Raw genomic sequence first — 23,568 nt, forward strand, 5'->3', positions numbered from 1 at the left:
CCAGTTCTTAAATGTGTTAAAATGTCTGATTGGCTGGCCTGATTGTCAATCACAATTTGGAGGAGATTGGAGGAGATGAGAAAATCGATGGTTGAAGGTTGAAGAGTGAAGATATAAGATTTTGAGTGAAGAGATATTGAATATTGTACATCCGAAAGATGGCTCATACACAACGCCTAGTACGTTTTGTAATGTATATCTTCACTCTTCAACCTTCAACCGTCAATTTTCTCATCTCCTCCAATCGCCTTTTGTCCGCGGTAAACTACTTCACTGGTTAAAATGGCTAAGTAGTATACTTTCCCCACATTATATTCCTCCAATATACATGAGTTTTCAGCAGAAGAAAAGGGAGTTGATCTCTCAGATCTTCCGCCGCTAGGTGTAGCTGTTCCGGCCGCCATGGTTTTTGTTTCTGTCAAGTGTCTTATTTTACCTAGAATGCATTGCGTGACAGGCTATCAGTCTTACTTTAGTCACTCATTGGTGAGCTTTATGCAACAGGAACATGTTAGTCTATAGCAACACTGACTTAAAGTGAGATCTAAGTCTAAGACTGGGTCTATCTTTATGCAACCGGCCCCAGGGTTACAAAGTGCTTTATGTGCAGATAAAACAAATATGCAAATAAAAACTAAATGATCAGTAGGAAAACAGTCAAAAAAGGCAGCATCAGAGACAGGCTTGTCTGTAGAACACAGAAAGGACACTAATGATCTAGTCTGTTTTATTATTTATTATTACACAAATAGGTAATTAATTGCTACCAGCTCTATGATACATGTGTTTGACACAGGACAATATATCATAATTAACATGTGACCTCAGACTTGTCTGCAATATATAAATCCTAAACACAGAGATGCTTCATTATACCATGTTTAAATGAACAGGCGCAGACAGTAACCCTTGGAAACAAATCTGAATTAGAAAGCCCAAGTAGACATTATGACTTAATATTATTATGACTTAATATTATTATGACTTATTACTTACTTACTTACTTATTACTTACAATTTAAAAATCCCCGGTGGAGACCCAAGAAACTGAGATTAAAACAATAACAAATAATGTTCAGTTTAGTTGAGCTAAGCTCGTAAGGTGTTTACAAGTTCCATCATTCAAGATTCAACGGCTATATTCTAATAATATAGAAGTCCTAAAAATGCATGTACCAATCCCAGATTGCCCCTTTAAATGAAAGTGAATGACAGTATTTCTGACATACTCCATGTTGCTGGGTAATCGGGGGCTGACAGATTCGAACTGCATGTTGATTATATGAAAGTTGTACTGTGATGTCATTGCCACAACTGCGTCCAATCATCTCCGTGGTTGCTGTGGCGTGGAGCTCAAGGGAGCTTGTTCTGGGTTTTAAACCAGTCCAGGATGGTCTGATGGTTGTCCTGCACCCAGCGGCTGTTGGCCTCCGTCCTCTCTATTGCCTGCTGCACCGCCTGACTGGCTGAGCCCAGGCCCCCCTCCCCCCCCACCCCCTCCCCCCCCAGGCCCCCCTCCTCCCCCTCCTCCCCCAGGTCGCCCTCACCGTGCCGCCTCTGGAACTCCTGCAGCTGTGACACCAGAGAGAGAGGTGGGTTAGGGTCAGGGTCATCACACACCTTAACACACACCTAATACACAACTAGTACACACAATGTAATTATTACTACACACCTTAACACTATAACAGCAGCTGTGGGTGGGGTCATTTGACCACGTGAGTAAAAAAAAAAGTTATATCTTTGGACTTTCAGGACCCTCCTTTCATGCCTGTTCCTAGATATGTGCGTTCTACCACCCAGTATCCTTACATTTTCAAAATCACACCAGGATAAGCTAGTATGAAGCTATTTTGCAGTTTTTCTGTGTAGGAGGCAGGCTAATTTACAAGACGCGCCAACTAGTAGTCTTTGTGTGTAAATAGCAGCTTCCCATTGTAAAGACTATGGTCATTCGACCCCCGAGGCGGCTCTTATGGTAGGTAAAATAGGCACGGCTATTCTAGTGTTAACACACACCTAATACACAACTAGTACACACAACTACTACACACCAGAAGCTTCACCTTGGAAGCTTCCGCAGCTGCAACCAGCGTGACAGTTAGGGTCAGAGGTCACGCTGTGGTCAGAGACCTGCTGTCGCCATGGAGACAGGGAGGCTACAGTTGTTGACCTGCAGTCGCCATGGAGACAGGGAGGTACGGTTGTTGACCTGCTGTCGCCATGGAGACAAACTCACCTCTTCGAGCTCGAAGTCTGTACAGAATCTCTGAGTCACTCCGTCAATCAGCTGACCCAGTGATGTCACCCCCCCTCCATACCTGAGACACACACACGCATGCATACACTCGCAGGGTTAGGGGTCAGGATTAGGGTTAGGGTCAGGGTTAGGGCTTAAGGTTAGGGTCAAGGTTAGGGGTCAGTGTTAGGGTCAGTGTTAGGGTCAGGGGCCAGGGTTAGGGGTTACCGTCAGGGTCAGGGTTAGGGGCCAGGGTTAGGGGTTACCGTGAGGGTTAGGGGTTAGAGGTCAGGGTTAGGGCTTAAGGTTAGGGTCAAGGTTAGGGGTCAGTGTTAGGGTTAGGGTTAGGGATCAGTGTTAGGGTCAGGGTTAGGGGTCAGTGTTAGGGTCAAGGTTAGGGGTCAGTGTTAGGGTCAGGGTTAGCGGTCAGTGTTCGGGTCAGGGTTGGGGGTCAGTGTTAGGGGCCAGGGTTAGGGTCAATGTTAGGGGTCAGTGTTAGGCTCAGGGTTAGGGGTCAGTGTTAGGGTCAGGGTTAGGGGTCAGTGTTAGGGTCAGTGTTAGGGGCCAGGGTTAGGGGCCAGGGTTAGAGGTCAGGGTTAGGGGTTAGGGTCAGGGTTAGAGGTCAGGGTTAGGGTTAGGGTTACCTACCCTTGTCTGATGAGGTCCCACTGATCTCTGATGAGGTTCCACGCGAGCGACTGTCCTGCCACATTCCTGGCCACGTCATTGATGGAGGAGATGGTGTCCATTTTGCGTATCTTGTCTGGGTCCAGGGTGTACTGCAGGAACCTGGGAGAGGAAATGGCGGTGAACTTTGTACAGGAACAATAAAGTTGTCTTGATGGCAGGACTGACGGGAAATATGGGAGATGTCTGTGGGAGGGACACTTTCATATAACCCTCCACACACACACACACACACACACACACACACTCAAATAACCCTCCATACCACAGGTCTAACATCCAGCGGTTGGTTAGGGTAGGGGTATTGGGGTTAGGGTATTTAGGGGTTAGGGTATTAAGCTATAGGGGTTAAGGTATTTAGGGTATTAGGGGTATAAGGTATTTAGAGTACAGGGTATTAGGGGTATAGGGTATTTAGGGTATTAGGGGTATAGGGTATTTAGGGTATATGATATTTAGGGTATAGGGTATTAGGGATTTACTGTATTTAGGGTATAAGTTATTAAGGGAATAGGGTATTGGGGGTTTAGGGTAATAGGTATAAGGTATTAGGAGTTTAGGGTATAGCGTATTTGGGGTATATGATATTAGGGCTATATAGGGTATTTAGTGTATAAGGTATTTAGGGTACAGGGTATTTAGGATATAGGGTATTTAGGGTATAGGGTATTTAGGGTATAGGATATTTAGGTACAGGGTATTTATGGTATATGGTATTTAGGGTATAAGGTATTAGGGGTATAGGGTATTTAGGGGTATAGGGTATTAGGGGTACATAGTATTTAGGGGATAGGGTACTAGGGGTATAGGGTATTTCATGTATAGGGTATTTAGGGTATAGGTTATTAGGGATTTAGAGCATAGTGTATTAGGGGTATAGGGTATTAGGGGTATAGGGTATTAGGGTTATAGGGCATGCATACCTGTTGAGCAGCCAGATCTTCTTGGTGCAGGAGAGGGCGTGTCTGAGTCTGTCTCTCTCCGCTGCCAGGCTGCTGGTCTGGAACTGTCTCCAGGCGAACTCCCACTCCTCCTCCCCGCCGACGGCCAAGGCCTGGCAGTAGATCACCCCCCGCAGGTTGGGGTGGATACTGGAGGACGTCAAGCGCACAAGGTTAGTGTGTTTGTGTGTCACATGACCCCAGTCACAAGGTTAGTGTGTTAGTGTGTCACATGACCCCAGTCATGGTCAGTGAGTCATGTGTACATGATGTGTGAGTGGCTGTTATGTTAGTTAGTATTAGTGTGAGTCAGTTGGATGGGGTTGCCACTTTTTCACTAGCATGCTAACGACATTAGCAAACATTAGGAAGATGGCCCAGAGGATGCTCGTGTCTGGCTCTACCTACGTGTGTGAGCAGACGTTCAGCTCTACCTACGTGTGTGAGCAGACGTTCAGCTCTACCTACGTGTGTAAGCAGACGTTCAGTGTGATGAACATCAACAAATCACGCCACAGATCCCAGTTAACTGATGAACACCTCAGATCTGTCCTGAGAATCGCCACAACCAAACTGACACCAAAATGTGATGCACTGGCAAAAAAAGGTGACCAACAGCACTGTTCCCACTGAAATTGTATGTTAGTTTTCTTTACTTTTTAGGTAATGGCTTTTACTTGTAATTTATATTAGTTCACACAAACACTCTCCATCCATCTGCTACTGGCCCGGTCCGTCTGTCAAAGTTTAAAACTAATTGTGGCCCCTGAGCCAAAAGGTTTGCCCACCCCTGGGTTAGATGCATGTTTGTCCTGCTTGTTTCCATAGCTACCTGTTGGTGTGATTTGGCTTCATCCATTCCCTGAAGAGCTCTCTTGCCATGGTTTGGCACTCTGGCATGTTATTGGAGCAGGCCACGGAGATGGCGGTGATCTGGCTGGTCCTGCCGACCAATCAGAACAGGATCAGAACAGGAACAACGTGGTGATTGGCTAGTACTGTCACATGAAGATGAAGATGAGGATGTAGATGAGGATGAGGATGAAGATGAGGATTAACATGATGATGAAGATGAGGATGTAGATGAGGATGAAGATGAGGATGATGAAGAGGCTCACTGTGACATGTGGTCTTCAGGGACAGAGGAGTTGATGGTCAGGTTGTGGTACTGTTGGTACAAGCTGTCCACCTGCCTCCTGAGGTACGCCTGGACAACACAACGACACGTCAGACGTCAGCAGACCTCTACCTGTGTGTGTGTGTGTGTGTGTGTGTGTGTGTGTGTGTGTGTGTGTGTCTGACCTGCAGGGGTCCGTACACCTCCGAGCGGTCGTACATGAGGGTCAGGTGGTCGAGGCTGCGGAGGGCGGAGCTCCAGGGCAGGAAGTCTGTGTCGTTCACCAGGAACCTGGTGGTCCTCAGAGCCACCGTCACCTCCAGCTGCCTGGCCCTGACATAAACACACACACACACACAGACACACACACACACACACACACACACATGCACGCACACGCACGCATGCACAGTCACACACACGCACGCATGCATGCAGACACACGCATGCATGCAGACACACACATGCACGCACACATGCAGACACACGCACGCACACACACACACACACACACACGCACGCAGGTTATATTGATTACCTGGCCAGGTTAAAGGAGGTAGAGCTGGCGTCTAATGATCGCAAGGTCGGCAGATCGGCAGTTCGAACCCAGAGAAGTCCAACCTTGCATGGTAGCTTGTCGCCATTGGTGTGTGAATGTGTGTGTGATTGTGTGAGTGAATGTGTGTGTGAATGGTGGAATGAGAGGCGATTGCTATATAAGTACCTGGCAGGTTTAAGGAGAGGAGAGGTTATTGATTACCTGGCAGGTTAAAGGAGAGGAGAGGTTATTGATTACCTGGCAGGTTAAAGGAGAGGAGAGGTTATTGATTACCTGGCCAGGTTAAAGGCATCATCAATAAGCTGTCCCCGGTTGATGGGAGGAATTTCCTGAAGTCAGAAAATAAACAGAGGACAAAACGGCAGATTAGTGTTAGGATTACATTCAGCAATCTATCCTATATACTAGGGATGCACCGAAATGAAAATTCTTGGATGAAGTCGAAACCAGAGGCCGAATACCGAATACCGAGTGCGTACCGGCAGTTTTTTGTTTATTTTGCCAATTTTTGTACCATTGCATAAATTAAATAGATGTAGCTTTTTAAAAATTAAATAAATGTAGCAGCAAGGATTACTTGCACTGCTTGATTGCGTCATCAAAAAAACATTCAGTCTTTTCACATATTCGGCCGAACACCGAATGTTTTTTTTTCTTCTATTTTCGGCCGAATAATTTGGATGGCTGAACTTTCGATGCATCCCTACTATATACCCTATATACTGTACTAAACTGTACTAAACTGTCCTACTCTAGTCCAGGCAGACTGTACTAAACTGTACTGTACTCTAGTCCAGGCAGACTGTACTAGACTGTACTGTACTCTAGCCCAGACAGACTGTACTAGACTGTACTGTTCTCTAGCCCAGACAGACTGTACTAGACTGTACTGTACTCTAGCCCAGGCAGACTGTACTAGACTGTACTGTACTCTAGCCCAGGCAGACTGTACTAGACTGTACTGTACTCTAGCCCAGGCAGACTGTACTAGACTGTATTGTACTCTAGCCCAGGCAGACTGTACTAGACTGTACTGTACTTTAGCCCAGGCAGACTGTACTAGACTGTACTGTACTCTAGCCCAGGCAGACTGTACTAGACTGTACTGTACTCTAGCCCAGGCAGACTGTACTAGACTGTACTGTACTCTAGCCCAGGCAGACTGTACTAGACTGTACTGTACTCTAGCCCAGGCAGACTGTACTAGACTGTACTGTACTCTAGCCCAGGCACACGTACAAGGAGGTTGTCCTCCAGCTGTTGCAGCAGTCTCTCCCAGTTAGTGAGGTCGTAGTTCACTCTGTAGTATCCCACACAGCCCACGTTGGCCAGCACCCACCCACCATCCTTAGACTCCAGGGCAGTCTTCCTCTCTGGGGAACACAATAATAATATATTATACTTAATACTTTTATTAATTATTAAATATTTATTTGATGATTATTATTATTATTGTTGTTAATTGTACACTTAGGGGTCATAAGTCGGGGTCAGGGTGTCTGGGGGTCAGGGTCAAGGGTCAGGGGTTGTGTTCCTTACCTTTGACCTTTGCCACCACCACTATATTTGTTGCTTCACCAGACTTCATCACTCGGATTGGAATATGCCAGATCAGCCTGACGACAGACAGAATACACTTACATAAGAGACTAACCAACCAACCATCTAACCAACCAACCAACTAACTAACTAACTAAACAAGAGTGGAATATGCCAGATAAGCTTGATGAGACAGAATACATTAATAAAAGACTAACTAACTAACTAAGCAAATAGCTAAGCAACTAACTAACCAACCAAACAATTAACTAATACATTTACTAACTAACCAATCAACTAACTTACTAACCATTTAAATAACTACCCTAACCACTGTAACTAACTAACCACTGTATCTAACTAACCACTGTATCTAACCAACTAACTAACTTCCTAACTAACAACCAACCAACCAACCAACCAACCCACTAACTTCCCAACGTACCATCCAACCAACCAATTAAGTAACTCCCCAACTACAGTAACGAATTAACTAGCGTGACCTACTGGTAGGAAAATGTCTAACTAACTAGCTAGCTAGCTAACTAACAACTACGGGTAGGAAGAGGTCTCGTCATAACTAACTAACTAATTAACTCATTATGTACGGGTAGGGAGAGCTCTCTCTGTAACTAACTAACTAACTAACTACTGGTAGAGAGAGGTCTGGTTGTAACTAACTAACTAATTAACTATGTACAGGTAGGGAGAGTAAGACCTGAGAACCCCACCACTAGTGTGTAGTCTGCATATACAGATATGTGATGTGGTGTGTCATGTATAGTAATTGGCTCAATGATCTCTGACTGTCGTATTAGCTGAGTGAGAGGCTCGAGAAAGAGAGAAAATAAAAGTGGTGATAAAGGACAGTCCTGCTGCGATGATCTAGTAACAGGGAACCTCGAAGAGCAAGTGTTACCTGTTAAGACTACTGCAGATGGGTTAGCATATAAAAACTTGATCATAGAAATAGAACTTTCACTCAGGACTGCCAAGTTTTACCAAAAGTTTGGAGTGAGATTTGGCGGTGTAGCGACCCAAAACTGTGCACGTTTTGGCAGCGGCGGCCCCTCTCTCCCACCCAATTATTTGTGCTAGTTTCCTGCAATTTTACATGTTTACATGTTTACATTTTATAAAACAAGACCAAAATTCAGACAATATATCATATTTATGAAATCTTAATAAACAGCCGACAGACTCTAAAAGAAAATTGGGCCCCATCAACAGGACTCAGCCCCTTGGTCAGCAGCAGAAAGACCATTGGTCATCATGTTATATACAGTGCATTGCTCATAGATGGCTATCATGTTATACAGTAGGCTACATACCAGGGTTTTTCCTGGGTCAGAATGAGGGCTTGGTGGTTGATCTTGTGCGCGCACAGCGCACCCAATTTTTTTGGGAGGGACCCCCAATTGTTGTATTTGTATTGTAAATTGTAGTTATTATTAATGTACTGTCGTATATTTTTACCTAAAACACACACATAACACGGATTATATAAATATATAGCTTTGTAAAGGGTTGACCTCTCTTGAGGGCCTACAAGGGCATTTAGGCCCTGCCTCTGAGACAAGGAGGTTTGGCGACAGATGGTCAGACACGCACACGCACGCGCCCACACATAGGCACACACAAAGGGTAAAGACCGATCGATAGCTCCTTGTTGGGGGAAAAGCTTAGCAGGAAGAGGAGGGCTTAAAGGTGGTTCCACTGGGTATAAAGTTAGGAATTCACAGAAGCTCAGTCTCTTTTGTTCCTCGGACCCTACCCGGACCTCTGTTTGTGTGTAACCTGATCCTGTGTAACCTGATGACCCGATCCTGTCTTTTTTGAATAAATAGTCTTAACTTTGTTCAGGACCTTTTCCTCATTTTTGACAATCACCAAACAAAGAAAATATTCTACATATGTGGCGAGCCTAAATCCAGAAGATCCATAGTTTCAGATGACCGGCCGTTTTTCAAACTCTTCATTTCAAAACTAGGTGAGTCTCAAGGGATTTTCCCCTCCCCTCTCCGTTGAAATTCCGCTAGGCCGGCGGAGGAGGTGTTTGAACACTGGTTGAAATTCTAAGCTATATTTAAAAGAATCTTGATGTGTTGAAGTATATGATTGGGTAGGGGCTGGACAAAGAGCCGGGTTGTGAAGCCTGTATTTGTAAATACGTTTTAATTGTACGATACTTTATCGTGTGTGTGGTATAACAGGAAGACGTACTGTTATAGGGTCCTTTGTGAAGGCCTTGCCGACAGAAAATTAACCTGAGACGTTGGGTTGATGGGTTGGCAATATTAAGTATTTTGTGAATATAAGTGTGTTGGATCAGAACAGAGTCTGATAATTGTGTTATTGTATGGAATCTGAATTCCTAGTTTGAAAGAGCATAGTCCGTGTTTGTGAGCAGGAAATAGCTCTATTCTAAGATACACATTGTTCATTTACTTGAGAACACGGAGAAAAAACGTGGAGGGCAGTATTTGAAGCAGATTAAGAAATCAATTCTTCAGAACTGTAGCCAGAAGTGTGTCTTAGACGCCATTGGCATTGTCCTTTGTCCTTTGTTAGCGGAGCAGAAACACGCACGCTCAGACACGCGGACACACAGGGCCTTTAGATATCTCTGTGAAGAGACTGTAGGAAGCATACACATTGTATGAGTATTTGAATAAGATTTAGTTCGGTAACTAATAGTTAAATTGCATTGAAAGATAATCTTGAAATTGCTGTGTCGTGGAAAATAACATTATTGTGGAAAGCAATGTTATGTTGTAAAGATTAATCTAAGAGTCCACAGCGGTTTTCTTCAGAGGCGGTAAGTAAGACAAAGGATTGTTAAATTGCCTTCTCCCCCCTTTGTCCTCCATTTTTTCAAATACACACGCGCACAATAGGCTATAGTATCGTACATGCAGCAGAAAGCCCTTGTAGACAAAAGGGAAGCTGAGTTTGATTGATTTCATTACTCATCTCTTAAAGATAAAGATAAATCCATACACATAGATTGTAGTATTTTAAAAGATAGAAAGATAGTGAATTGATCATCAGGATATTTAAAGTAGTTTAAAGATATTTGATAGAATTCATTCGCGAGCCCTAGGAAAAGAGGTGAGGTTACACGCAGTTTAGACTCGCGCATGCGCATTGCAGGCGCGAAGCGCACACACAGAGAAAGGCATTCAATTCACGAAAGTGAAGTAATTCAAAGTGAATACCCATACTTTTCATTTAAACCCCTCCCTGCGATAAAATTGTGATCGCTGGATCACGAAAAGAGGACATTGTTTGTTAAAAGTAAAAGATAGATTGTGAGTTTTAGGTAAGATTAAAAGATAGAGTCGTTCTGTGAGATAGAGCTGTCGGTTGCTTGCCGCCATCTAGTGGACGGAACACGATAAGACATTGTCGGTTGCTTGCCGCCATCTAGTGGACGGAACACGATAAGACATTGTCGGTTGCTTGCTGCCATCTGGTGGACAAAAACACGACGGGACATTTTGGAACACTGGTCCTCAGTGCATCCATCTGATATGATCCATCTGAGGTCGATGAAATAGTCCTTTACAATAATAAATGGATGGTTATAAATGATTGTAATATATTACATTACTTCAATTAATTTAATTAATTACAAATTGATTGAATTAATTATTCAGATCATTTCATTTTCTGTTTTCACAAAACTTTGATCAATTGGTTTATAATAGTCTAAGGATAACGTTTTCTTTCACAGGTTTACATCAATGAAGTGTCAATGACTAAGTCTAATTAATTATGCATTCCTTTCAAATAACAAGTCGATTTCTTTACAGATTGTAATTAATAATTAATCATTTTATTCCTTCCAAATGACAAGTCGATTTCTTTACAGATTGTAATTAATAATTAATCATTTTATTCCTTCCAAATAACAAGTCGATTTCTTTACAGGTTGTAATTAATATTCGTGTTTTACATCTTTTTATTTCAAGTTAAGTTCTTTTTCACAGTTTTTGATTAAAGAATAGCAGAACAGTTTCTATCTGAGGATTGATCAATCAAGGGTTTGTGGATCAGAAAGACTTAGAGCGTGACCTGCCTTTGTAATTTGATAATTAAGTTGACCTGAACTATAATTAGTATTGATTGAGCAATTAAGTGACACACATTCATACACAATAAGGGAAAAACATTTAGATTAAAACACACACACATAGATTACATTTAAGTCAATAATACACAATACCACTGAAACAAATCTGTTATTCTGAGTTGCAGGGTTTTGTGGGGATGGTTAATACAGTTATATTGGACTAGCATTTGTTTAGCAAACAAGACAATAGGAAGGTGGGTTGTAAGAAGCGTACACCTTATCTAATATAGAATATTGTCAGCATATTGAGCAAGTAGAATGGGGTCAAATTCAACGAAGGTGTTAAAAGATATTAGTGAACCTAGTGGAATGTTGGCTACGTTATCCCCTATGGCTGTAGTGGAAAAAATGAATCCTCTTGTTAGGGAAATTAGCAAAATGTCTACGAAATGGAATAGCCGTTGGGCATACATTGAACAGCCGTGGCCGAAAGAGGGCAGCCTTAATTTACAAATAATTGCAACATTGGAAATACTTATCAATGTGCACAAAGCATATCAAAGAGGAAAGATTAGATCAGAGAAACGCAAGTTAGAGTTAGCTATTTTAGATCTATTTAAGGTAGAGGGACAGAAAATAGCTCAGATGGAACCGGAAAAGAAAAATGAATTGGCCAGAACACTGGAACAGAAATTGAACATTCCATCCACAGACATGTGTCCTGTCTCCAGTCCCCCTCCATATGCTAAGGCACTGGAGGACCATTCCCAGAAGAAAAGACACCACAGATGGCTGAAGGAGCAACGAGAATGGGAGGAAGAGGAAGATTGTCATCGAATGTCATCAAATACATTAAAGAACTGTCCAGTGCTGATTCGGGGTAACAAGATGGAATATCATCCGTGGCATCATACAGATCTGTCTGAAGTGATGGAGAAACTCCCAGTTCTGGAGGAGGGAGGACATTCGTGGACTACTGAGGTCGACGTGAGACTGACAGGAATGCAGGCCGCGATGGGAGACCTGAAAAGACTCTTAGCCTTTATTGCAGGATTGGATACAATGCAGGAAATATTGATGAAGGCAGGACTTCATAGATATATCAATACATCAGTTTATGATCCAGAGCTCTTCGCAGCATACAGAGTGCAGGCTTTAGCCCCACAGCAACAGCCACCTGGAGTGCAGACTGCTACTTACCAGTCCTACTCACAGGGGCCACAAGGGGGGTATCCTGCTACTTACCAGTCCTACTCACAGGGGCCACAAGGGGGGTATCCTGCTACTTACCAGTCCTACCCACAGGGGCCACAAGGGGGGTATCCATACCCACAAGGGCCACCAGGGGTGCAAGCGGTTCCATACCAGATGTACAACCAGCCTGGCCAAGGACCACCACCAGGGGGATGGACAGCAGCAGGGAAGAAGATGCTAGAACCGTGTTACCAATGCGACCAGAATGGACATCTAGCCTGTACCTGCTGCAACAGGCCCCAGGGGGGCGCAGGGGGGAGCCAAGGAGGAGGATATTGGCCCCCTACTACACCTGCTCCAGGAGTGATGAACCCTTACGGAGGCCCAGCAGCTGGCCTATAGGGGTGCCCGGAAGATCCGAGTGGGAGGTGCCAGCTGGTGGTGACAAAGAAGCCTGAAGGCGCCACGCACCTCCCTATGTCTAGAGAATATGTGAAGACAATCGGATTTGAGGGAATTAAACAGCTGATTCCTACAACTGAGCTTGTAGACTTAGAGTACAAGGGACAGAGAGCAACTCTGTCAACACTTGTGTCAGAACACACGCCAACAGGGCTGCTAGGGAGAGATGCTCTATGCCAATTGAACTGTACAGTAAAATGCACACCTGACGGCTGTCAGGTGACGGTGCCATCCGATGTTCAGATTCCATCGACAGCCAGAGTGATTAAGCATAGAACAGACCTACAAGCTTTGCCTTTAAAGGGAGCTGATATAGAATATTGGGTTGATGGGTCTTGTTACGGGGTAGGAGAAACTTTGTGCGCTGGGTATTCCTTAGTTAAAGCACAGAATTCAAAGTTTATTGTAGAACAGGCTGAGGCAGTTCCTCAGCCTTGCTCAGCTCAGTTGGCTGAATTGATTGCCCTCACAGAAGCATGCAACTTGGGAACCGGACGGAGAGTGACAGTGTACACCGACTCTGCCTATGCACATAATGTTTGTCATTTTAATGGAGCTGTATGGAGGGGGCGGGGTTTTAAGAGAACTGATGGTACGCCTATACAGCATCACGCACAGATCATGAAGCTGTTACAAGCCATGATGAAGCCAAAGGAATTAGCCATAGTGAAGTGTGCCACACACAGGTCTGACTCATCACATGTCACACAAGGTAACAGGGCTGCAGAAGATGCAGCCAAAGCCATTACAGGAGCAGACAAGGCAGGTAAAGGTCTTCTGGTCACACATGAAAAGCAATTACAGGGCATGGTCACACTTGAGGATTTACTGATGTTACAGAGTAGAGTAACTATGTTAGACAAGAACGTTTGGCTAGCAAGGGGGGCAAGTCAGGATGACACAGGTCTATGGAGGAATCATGAGGGGTTGGTTGTAGCACCCTCAGATTTAATAGGCATGTTAATACGGGAAGCTCATGGATTAGCACATGTGGCTAGGGGGGAGGTAAGACGCAAGATCACCAAGGAATATGGGTTTTGGAGTCCATATTTGATGGAACAGATTGACCATGCTTTAGGTCAATGTGGGGTCTGTTGGAGAAACAACATCAGAGTGGGTACACCAGTGGTGTCTGGGCATATCCCTACCCCAATAGGGCCACGGGTGGTGAACAGGGGGGTGGATGTACAGAGTAGGCAGGATGTTGTGCCAACAGGTGCCGAGGTCCCCAGAGAACCTGAGAAGGAGGAGCTACGAGGAGATGCTGTGGTGTTGCCAGAGCCAGTGGCAATGCCAGTGTTACAGCCAGTGACATTACCGGCAGTGCCTGAAACCGAGGGGACAGTGGAAAGCTGTCCAGATGCCAATGAACCAGAAACCAACGAAGCAGAGAGTGTTGACAGTCTGGAGGTCCAGCCTGGGAGTGTCCAAAGCCTGGACACCTGTGCTACTGGGGATGCTGGCGAGTACCTGCATCATGCTTCAGATGATGCTGAGGGCGACTCCCCAGACCTTGATCAGCGTGGGAGGGGACCAGGCGGCTGCCTGAACCTCAATGACACTGACGGACGACGACCAGTTAGGAAAAGATTAAAGACTATGAATAGGGTAGTGAAGCAGCAGATCAAAGGGAACGACGGGAATGGACAGCAGATGATAGCATGGCTGGAAACGGTCTTAGGGGCATGGGAAACTTATTTTGCTAAGATAGGAGCACCTATTATAGCAGACATGATTTCAGAAGACTAGTCCTCATCTGAGGTGAAGATCTATGCATTAATGCATTCCCTTTGTCCTGTGCTTACTGTTGGGGAATTATGTGTTATGATAACTGAATGTCATTATTTGTGTATTGTTTGTTTATTTCTATATCGTATGTGATTGATGTCAGTTGAGAAGTGATGTGGTGGTTATGCGAAGCTAGGAGCAAGGTTCTGTTCCTAGCGCAACGAAAATGGAAGCTCCTGACTATGAAAGTGTTATCAATCTGAGACAGCGGTAAAGGCTGTTCTCCAACTGGGTTCACGTGCTAGTAACCTCTGACCCTGGCGCTTCAAGGACAAAGAAAACATCGGTCGTTGGAAGTTTCTATATTGATTTGTGCATGATGGACTGTATTTAGTTTAATTGTGATTGTTATTTTCAAGATTCTTTTTATTATTGGTTGGTTTCTATTTTTTGCATGATATCTTTGGGTTCTAATACTGGTCCTGGGTTGGTCTGTGTTATTGTGCTTCTTGTGTTAGGTGTTGATATGGTTTTTCTGTCTGTTGTTGTTATTTTTTATTTTTATTTTCTTAGCTGCGATATGTGAGGTTTGTGTTTTTGTTTTGTTTTATGTGATCATTTAGTTTCGGAACACCCTCTGGGTGGTCCGAGGGGGGATGTGTCGTATATTTTTACCTAAAACACACACATAACACGGATTATATAAATATATAGCTTTGTAAAGGGTTGACCTCTCTTGAGGGCCTACAAGGGCATTTAGGCCCTGCCTCTGAGACAAGGAGGTTTGGCGACAGATGGTCAGACACGCACACGCACGCGCCCACACATAGGCACACACAAAGGGTAAAGACCGATCGATAGCTCCTTGTTGGGGGAAAAGCTTAGCAGGAAGAGGAGGGCTTAAAGGTGGTTCCACTGGGTATAAAGTTAGGAATTCACAGAAGCTCAGTCTCTTTTGTTCCTCGGACCCTACCCGGACCTCTGTTTGTGTGTAACCTGATCCTGTGTAACCTGATGACCCGATCCTGTCTTTTTTGAATAAATAGTCTTAACTTTGTTCAGGACCTTTTCCTCATTTTTGACAATCACCAAACAAAGAAAATATTCTACAGTACCATGTAGGCTACCTGGTTATGTTACAGTAGAGAAACAGAAAAAAGTTACCAAAACGGAGTATTTACTAGCTAATTGGCAAAAGATTGGCGTGGTGCAACCAAAATGAGTAAACAACTAGTTTGAAACTAGCTAGTAACTAGGGGTTTAGTAACTACTAAATGCCTGCATTTAGTAATAACTTACGCCAAATTGGTGCAACCCAGTCCAGTAGGCTACCAGATATGATGTTGTAATGTATGCACATATTTTGCTACCACGGTTGCCAGATGGAATTGACAATGTCCAGCCTAACCGGTCTAAAAGCTGCCGAATCCACCCGTCCAGTGTGACCAAAAGTAGCCCAATCTGGCAACACTGCTTGCTACGTTCTTGCAGCTCGCGTGAACACAGGTTCTTCCATCAGCACTCGCCTGCTGCTTCGATTGCTGACTCAAGTTAACGCACGTGCAGAAAAATGCCACGAAACGGTAGCTTTCTTTCAAGGAAGTCCCGTAAAACAAATTGTTATTTCTCGCCGTGAGAAATAGAGATGCGGCGTGAGAGCGTGAGAACTGGTTGAAATGCGCGTGTCTCACGGCGATTGCGTGAGACTTGGCAGCTCTGCTTTCACTGAAGCCCATATGTTGCACAGACCACAGATAGCGCCACTCTAACCGATCAAATGCTTTCTCTGCATTTTGTGAGAGAATGGCACTATTATTATCTGAACCCAAAGCTGAATCTATAATGTAAAGCAAGCAACGGACATTATCAGATGCTAGTCTAGATTATTTTTATTTTTATTTTATGTTAAAAAAATTAAAATAAATGTAAACTAGCTAGCTAGCTAGCTATCTAATTACGTACTGGGAGGGAGAGGTGTGGTTGAGCAGGAAGTGATGCTGAGAGACTTCCCCTGTGGTGGTGTTGATGGTGATGACGGGGTACCCCGTCTCACTAGTCCACGTGCTCATGACCTCAGTTACATTGATATGGTCCACGTTCACATCCTGCCAGCCAATCAGAGACAAGAGATTACATCTCAATGAGAGCCGTATAAGTACATGGCCGATTCATTTATTTATTTGTTAAATGAACATTTCATAGATTTTTCACCACAAAATCCTTAGTTTGAGGATTCTACCCTGAGCGACGTGGGGTAATCAAATGGCTTTTGAAAACCACGAGGAGCTTTAGGTAGAAGTGAGGTTAATGGAGTTAGCTGCTCCCTGGCTTGTTTACACACTTAACATGCCCCCCTGGCTGGCTGGGAGCCGCAAAGCACTATGGGTGTTGTAGTTCATCATTCTGGCATATTACTTCCTGGTCTGAATGGCTATTTTCTCACTTATTTACCTTGCCTTATTTACTGGCTTTAAAATATATTTAATATTTTTTAATAATAACATATTTTCTGCCTATTTAGACAACACAATTACACAAATATTAACCTGCTGGTAAGTCGCTGAAATGTCTGTTTAAATGGGCTCTATACTCTCACTAATAAGAACACAATGTGATCTGCGTTAAGTTACCGTCTGTAAATGTTTCCACAAGTCTGTGTCATTGGTGTTCTGATACTTGAACGCCGCCAGGTAGCTCTGGAAACAAGGAGAATCATATTATTTTCAACTTTTACTGGCTATTTACTGGCTAGCTACAGGTTGTCATGGCTACAGGTTGTCATAGCTACAGGTTGTCATGGCTACAGGTTGTCATGGCTACAGGTTGTCATGGCTACAACTGGTCATGGCTACAGGTTGTCATGGCTACAGGTTGTCATGGCTACAACTGGTCATGGCTACAGGTTGCTGTAATTGTCTTCCTTTGTCCCAGTAGGCGAACCCTTTGAAGAATCCTTTTGGGTTCCATGTAGATCCATTTACAACCTGTTTGAGTTCTATTTAGAACTTCCTATGAAGAGGGTTCTCGTGGTCCGTGTTCTAACCTTTAGCCCCACCTCAAACGACCTGTCCGTCATGTAATCAGACAGCATCCTCAGCACAGCCGCACCCTGAGAAACAAACAAACACGTGTCATCAGTCAGCGTCTGGCTGTGACATCATTAGTCAGCGTCTGGCTGTGACATCATCAGTCAGTGTCTGGTTGTGACATCATCAGTGAGCGCCTAGCTGCCCTGGTCTGTCTACCTTGCTGTAGGAGATGACATCATCAGTGAGCGCCTGGCTGCCCTGGTCTGCCTACCTTGCTGTAGGTGATGACATCATCAGTCAGTGCCTGGCTGCCCTGGTCTGCCTAGCTTGCTGTAGGAGATGACATCATCAGTGAGCGGCTGGCTGCCCTGGTCTGCCTACCTTGCTGTAGGAGATGAGGTCGTAGGTCTGGGTGATGCTGCTGGGCGTCTGGACCAGGCCTGGGGGGGAGGACAGGGGGTGGGAGGAGAGCAGAGAGTCCACCTGCAGCGCTGCCTGGACCTCCTTCACCACCATCACATCTCTCTGGAAACCAGGACAGACCAGGTCAGCGGACAGGAACATTCAACCTTCACTGGCTGTTTACTGGCTCGCTCCAGGTCGTTATGGCTACAGGTCGTCATGGCAACAGGTTGTCAGGGTCAGGCGTAGGGTCAGGGTTAGGGGAAGGGTCAGGGGTAGGGTCAGGGGTAGGGTCAGGGGTAGTGTCAGGGGTAGTGTCAGGGATAGGGTCAGGGGTAGGATCAGGGGTAGGGTCAGGGTCAGGGGTAGGGGTAGGGTCAGGGGTAGGGGTAGGGTCAGGGGTAGGGTCAGGGGTAGGGTCAGGGGTAGAGTCAGGGTCAGGGGTAGGGGTAGGGTCAAGGGTAGGGTCAGGGGTAGGGTTACCATGTTCCAGGAAGGCTCCAGGTCGTCCAAGGCCAGGTAGGAGAAGTACGTGGTGAAGCCTTCGTTGAGCCACAGGCTGCTCCACCACGACATCGTCACCAGGCTCCCAAACCACTGGAATCACCAATCAACCATTCAACCAATCAACCAACCAACCAACCAATCAATCAATCATCAACCAACCAACAAATCAATCATCAATTAACTAATTGTGTGTGTGTGTGTGTGAGTGTTCTCCATGCTGTGATGAGAGCTGATGATATGGTGGTACCTGGTGTGCCACCTCATGTGCTATCGTCATGGCGATGTGTTCCTGGTCGAAGGCGGAGGACACGCCTTCCTCGTACAGCAGAGCGGCCTCACGGTACGACACCAGACCCAACCCCCCCGCCGCCCTGGGGGCCAGATCTGGGACCGCTATCTGGTCTGGAACACACACACACACACACACACACACACACACACACCACACACACACACACACACACACACACACACACACACACACACACACATACACACAAACACACCACACACCACACACACACACACACACACACACACACACACAGTGTAACACTAATCCTACAGTAGGTTATTGGTATTCAGAGTAGAAGTTCCTATGATGCTACATATAGTGGGGTGCAAACATTTGGGCACCACTGGTTTAAATGTCAATTAATTAATTAAGTGATTGAAAGCAAACCTGAACACTAAATGCTATAAAGTTAAACATGACACCTTTCTGCACATTTTAAAGCAACGTTTCTTTTTATTTTCATTTTTCAGAGTTTTTAAATTATAAAAATGGAAAAGGGCCCTGTGCAAAAGTTTGGGAACCCTTTTGGATTATTCTTTGTTACCTTTTGAGAAGATGATTACTAAAGCGCAGACCAAGGTGATTTACTCGTTAGGCCTTCAATGAGCCAGGGGAATATAATTCCAGGGTTGAACTATACTCTGAAGTAACTCAGAATGCCATCTAAAGTATCAGAGTTTCCAGAAAGAAGCCCTTCCTATGACCTCAACACAAAATTAAGTGTCTGAAGTATGCAAAAGAAAACCTTGAGAAACCTGAAGCCTATTGGAACAATGTGCTTTGGACTGACGAAACCGAAATTTAACTTTTTGGTCATAACCAAAGAAGGTGGGGAAAAAGGGTGAAGCGTTTGTAGAGAAGAACACCTTGCCAACTGTTAAGTATGGAGGGGGATCCATTATGCTTTGGGGTTGTGTAGCAGCTGGGGGCACAGGCAATATTGTGTAGGTGGAAAGAAGAATGGATTCCACCAAATATCAAGACATTCTTCTTGAAGTTGAAGAGAGGTTGGGTAGTCCAGCAAGACAATGAACCATGAAGTACCTCCAGGAAAGACGGATGAAGGTTTTGGAATGTCCATTAGAGTATCCAGACTTTAATATTATAGTTATAGAATATTATAGAATATTAAAGAATATTTCTGAGGGAGAGGTGTTCTGCCAGGAAGAATGGAGAAAAATTCATAAAACAAGAATTGAAAGACTCTTAGCTGTCGACAGGAAGCGTTTGCAAGTTATAGTTGCCAGAGGAGGAGTTACAAAGTACTTGCTGACAGGGTTCCCAAACTTTTTCACAAGGCCTTTCTCCTTGTTTTATTATTTTTAAACTGTAAAAAGTTAAAAAATAAAAATTAATCTTGCTTTAAAATCTGAGGAAATATGTCATGTTTAACTTTGTACCATTTAGAGGCTAGGTTTGCTTATTTTCACTTAGATATTAATTGTAAAAGGCATTTTGACTAAGGGTGCCCAAAACGTTGCACCCCACTGTATCTACAGTCATGTTCCTATGATGCTACATACCTACAGTCCTGTTATGATGCTACATACATACAGTCTTGTTATGATGCTACATACCTACAGTCCTGTTATGATGCTACATACCTACAGTCCTGTAATGATGCTACATACCTACAGTCTTGTTCCTATGATGCTACATACCTACATACCTGTTCCTATGCTACATACCTAGCTTTTTCAGTGGGTACTTAGCGGATTCTCCAAAGGATTTCCCATAAAAGTCCAGCATCTTTCCAGTGATGTCTTGTGCATAGTCTGCTTGTCTAGCGAGTATGGCATCCGCGCGGGCATACGTCTACAAGAACACACAGAACATTTTTTTTAAGTTACCTTTTCTGAGTGGGGCAGTCCTACTTTTTCATTTTATTGGACAGATACAGTGAAGACAGACAGGAAAGTAAGGAGAAGAAGGGAGAGAGGGCATGTCAGCAGGGCATGGCCCGGATCCGAACCAATCAAATCAAATCAACCAATCAAATCAAATCAAATCAAATCAAATCAAGGTGGATTTGTCATGAACACAGAATCCAGCCGTAGACGGTGTAATGAAATTACAACAACGCAATAATAAGACATACCACAACAATAACATAAGGTCGAGGTGGCAGTACACCCTACAGCTTCCAGGGACAGTCTCCCTGAAGTTACAGAGGGCTAAGTGCCTTACTCTGACCTTCTGATCATCAGTCCAACTCACTCCCCTAGGACACCACTACCCCTCTGAAGTGGCCTGGTGTTGGACTGTACACATACCGTGATTCTGAACACATACCTTGATGACTACGTTCGTGTAGCTGGAAATGTGGTGAGTGCTCCTGTAGTTGAACTCATCCTCAGACACCACGGTGAAGGCCAGGAGGTATGTGGACATCCTCTCTGTCTTCTGGAACGTGGTCCCCACCCACTCCTCTCCATCCACCTCCTCTATGTTAGACTCTGAATAATCACAACAACACTGATCACACCTCTGAGTGTGTAGGGTGTAGTCTATAGTGTGTAGGGTGTAGTGTGTAGTGTGTAGGGTGTAGGGTGTAGGGTGTAGGGTGTAGTGTGTAGTGTGTAGTGTGTAGGGTGTAGGGTGTAGTGTGTAGTGTGTAGGGTGTAGTGTGTAGTGTGTAGGGTGTAGTGTGTAGGGTGTAGGGTGTAGGGTGTAGGGTGTAGGGTGTAGTGTGTAGTGTGTAGGGTGTAGTGTGTAGGGTGTAGGGTGTAGTGTGTAGTGTGTAGGGTGTAGGGTGTAGTGTGTAGTGTGTAGGGTGTAGTGTGTAGGGTGTAGGGTGTAGGGTGTAGTGTGTAGGGTGTAGTGTGTAGGGTGTAGGGTGTAGGGTGTAGGGTGTAGGGTGTACAGTGTAGGATGTAGTGTATAGTGTGTAGGACATAGTGTGACAGGTGTAGGGTGTAGTGAGTACGGTGCACTATGTAAGCTGTAGTGTGTAGTGTATAGTGTATAGGGTGTAGGGTGTAAGCTGTAGGGTGTAGTGTGTAAGCTGTAGGGTGTAGGGTGTAGGGAGTAGCGTGTAGGGTATAGGGGGTTATGTGTAGGGGGTAGCGTGTAGGGTGTATGTTATGGGGTGTAGCGGGATGGGTTCGGGGGGTGCATGTCCATGTATGTATGAGTTGGGGGGGGGGCGAAGGTGGCGGGATGGGGTGGGGGGGGGGGTGCACGTGCCATCGGTTAAGCTGCAAGAGGCCACGATACGATAATCACCGTATCTATATTTTGTCCCACTCCTAATGATAATGCATATGAAATATCCAATAAGAATAAGAGAATAATGATGAGACACCAAAAAGAAAATGGTACGCGTGCGTAAAATGCCTGTGTAGGCCGCAAATACTTCTGAGATTTATAAGTGAACCTTGAGTCCAAAAAGGTTGGGAACCGCTGGTGTAGTGTGCAGTGTGTAGTGTGCAGTGTGTAGTGTGTAGGATGTAGGGTGTCGGGTACCGGGGGACTGCCCGTTGGCCAGTGCGATGGTCCCGGGCCGGTGGACGATCTTGACGCTGAACTCCGCCTTCATCGCTGGCTCATCGAAACACGGGAACACCCTCCTCGCCTCGGTGGCCTGCAGCTGGCTGGTGGCCAGGAACCTACAGGAACACCACAACAACGTCACTACAACATTACTACGTTAGTACAACGTTACTACAATGTTACTACAACATTACTACAAAATTACTACAACATTACTACAACGTTACTACAACATCACTACAACGTTACTACAACGTTACTATAATGTTACTACAACATCACTACAATGTTACTACAACATTACTACAACGTTACTATAATGTTACTACAACATCACGACAATGTTACTACAACATTACTACAATGTTACTATAATGTTACTACAATGTTACTACAACGTTACTACAACATTACTACAACATTACTACAACATTACTATAATGTTACTACAACATCACTACAATGTTACTACAACATTACTACAACGTTACTATAATGTTACTACAACATCACTACAATGTTACTACAACATTACTACAACGTTACTATAATGTTACTACAACATCACTACAATGGTACTACAACATTACTACAACGTTACTATAATGTTACTACAACATCACTACAATGGTACTACAACATTACTACAACGTTACTATAATGTTACTACAATGTTACTACAACATTACTACAACATTACTACAACATTACTACAACGTTACTATAATGTTACTACAACATCACTACAATGTTACTACAACATTACTACAACGTTACTATAATGTTACTACAACATCACTACAATGTTACTACAACATTACTACAACGTTACTATAATGTTACTACAACATCACTACAATGGTACTACAACATTACTACAACGTTACTATAATGTTACTACAATGTTACTACAACGTTACTACAACATTACTACAACATTACTACAACGTTACTATAATGTTACTACAACATCACTACAATGTTACTACAACATTACTACAACGTTACTATAATGTTACTACAACATCACTACAATGTTACTACAACATTACTACAACGTTACTATAATGTTACTACAACATCACTACAATGTTACTACAACATTACTACAACGTTACTATAATGTTACTACAATGTTACTACAACGTTACTACAACATTACTACAACATTACTACAACACCACTACAACGTTACTACAATGTTACTACAATATCACTACAACATTACTACAACGTTACTACAACATCACCACAACACCACTACAACATTACTACACCGTTACTACAACGTTACTGCAACAT

At 44.1% G+C, this 23,568-nt stretch overlaps 1 protein-coding gene across 1 annotated transcript; it reads right to left on the reverse strand.

The window, feature by feature from the left end:
• Positions 1 to 1,353: 1,353 nt before the first annotated feature.
• Positions 1,354 to 23,568, reverse strand: anpeplb (alanyl (membrane) aminopeptidase-like b; the record flags this gene model as incomplete). Its single annotated transcript, XM_080539535.1, has 21 exons — positions 1,354 to 1,480; positions 2,067 to 2,083; positions 2,240 to 2,321; positions 2,888 to 3,028; positions 3,850 to 4,017; positions 4,700 to 4,810; positions 4,986 to 5,074; positions 5,170 to 5,317; positions 5,817 to 5,872; positions 6,783 to 6,916; positions 7,083 to 7,159; positions 16,504 to 16,646; positions 17,172 to 17,237; positions 17,585 to 17,650; positions 17,952 to 18,095; positions 18,456 to 18,569; positions 18,727 to 18,881; positions 20,463 to 20,589; positions 21,067 to 21,230; positions 22,240 to 22,382; positions 23,561 to 23,568. The coding sequence occupies 21 exons, from the start codon at positions 23,566 to 23,568 to the stop codon at positions 1,354 to 1,356; spliced, it is 2,280 nt and encodes a 759-aa protein (XP_080395661.1).

The sequence above is a fragment of the Nansenia antarctica genome, assembly GCF_963989245.1.
Source record: "Nansenia antarctica genome assembly, chromosome: 9".
NCBI classification, from domain to species: domain Eukaryota; kingdom Metazoa; phylum Chordata; class Actinopteri; order Argentiniformes; family Microstomatidae; genus Nansenia; species Nansenia antarctica.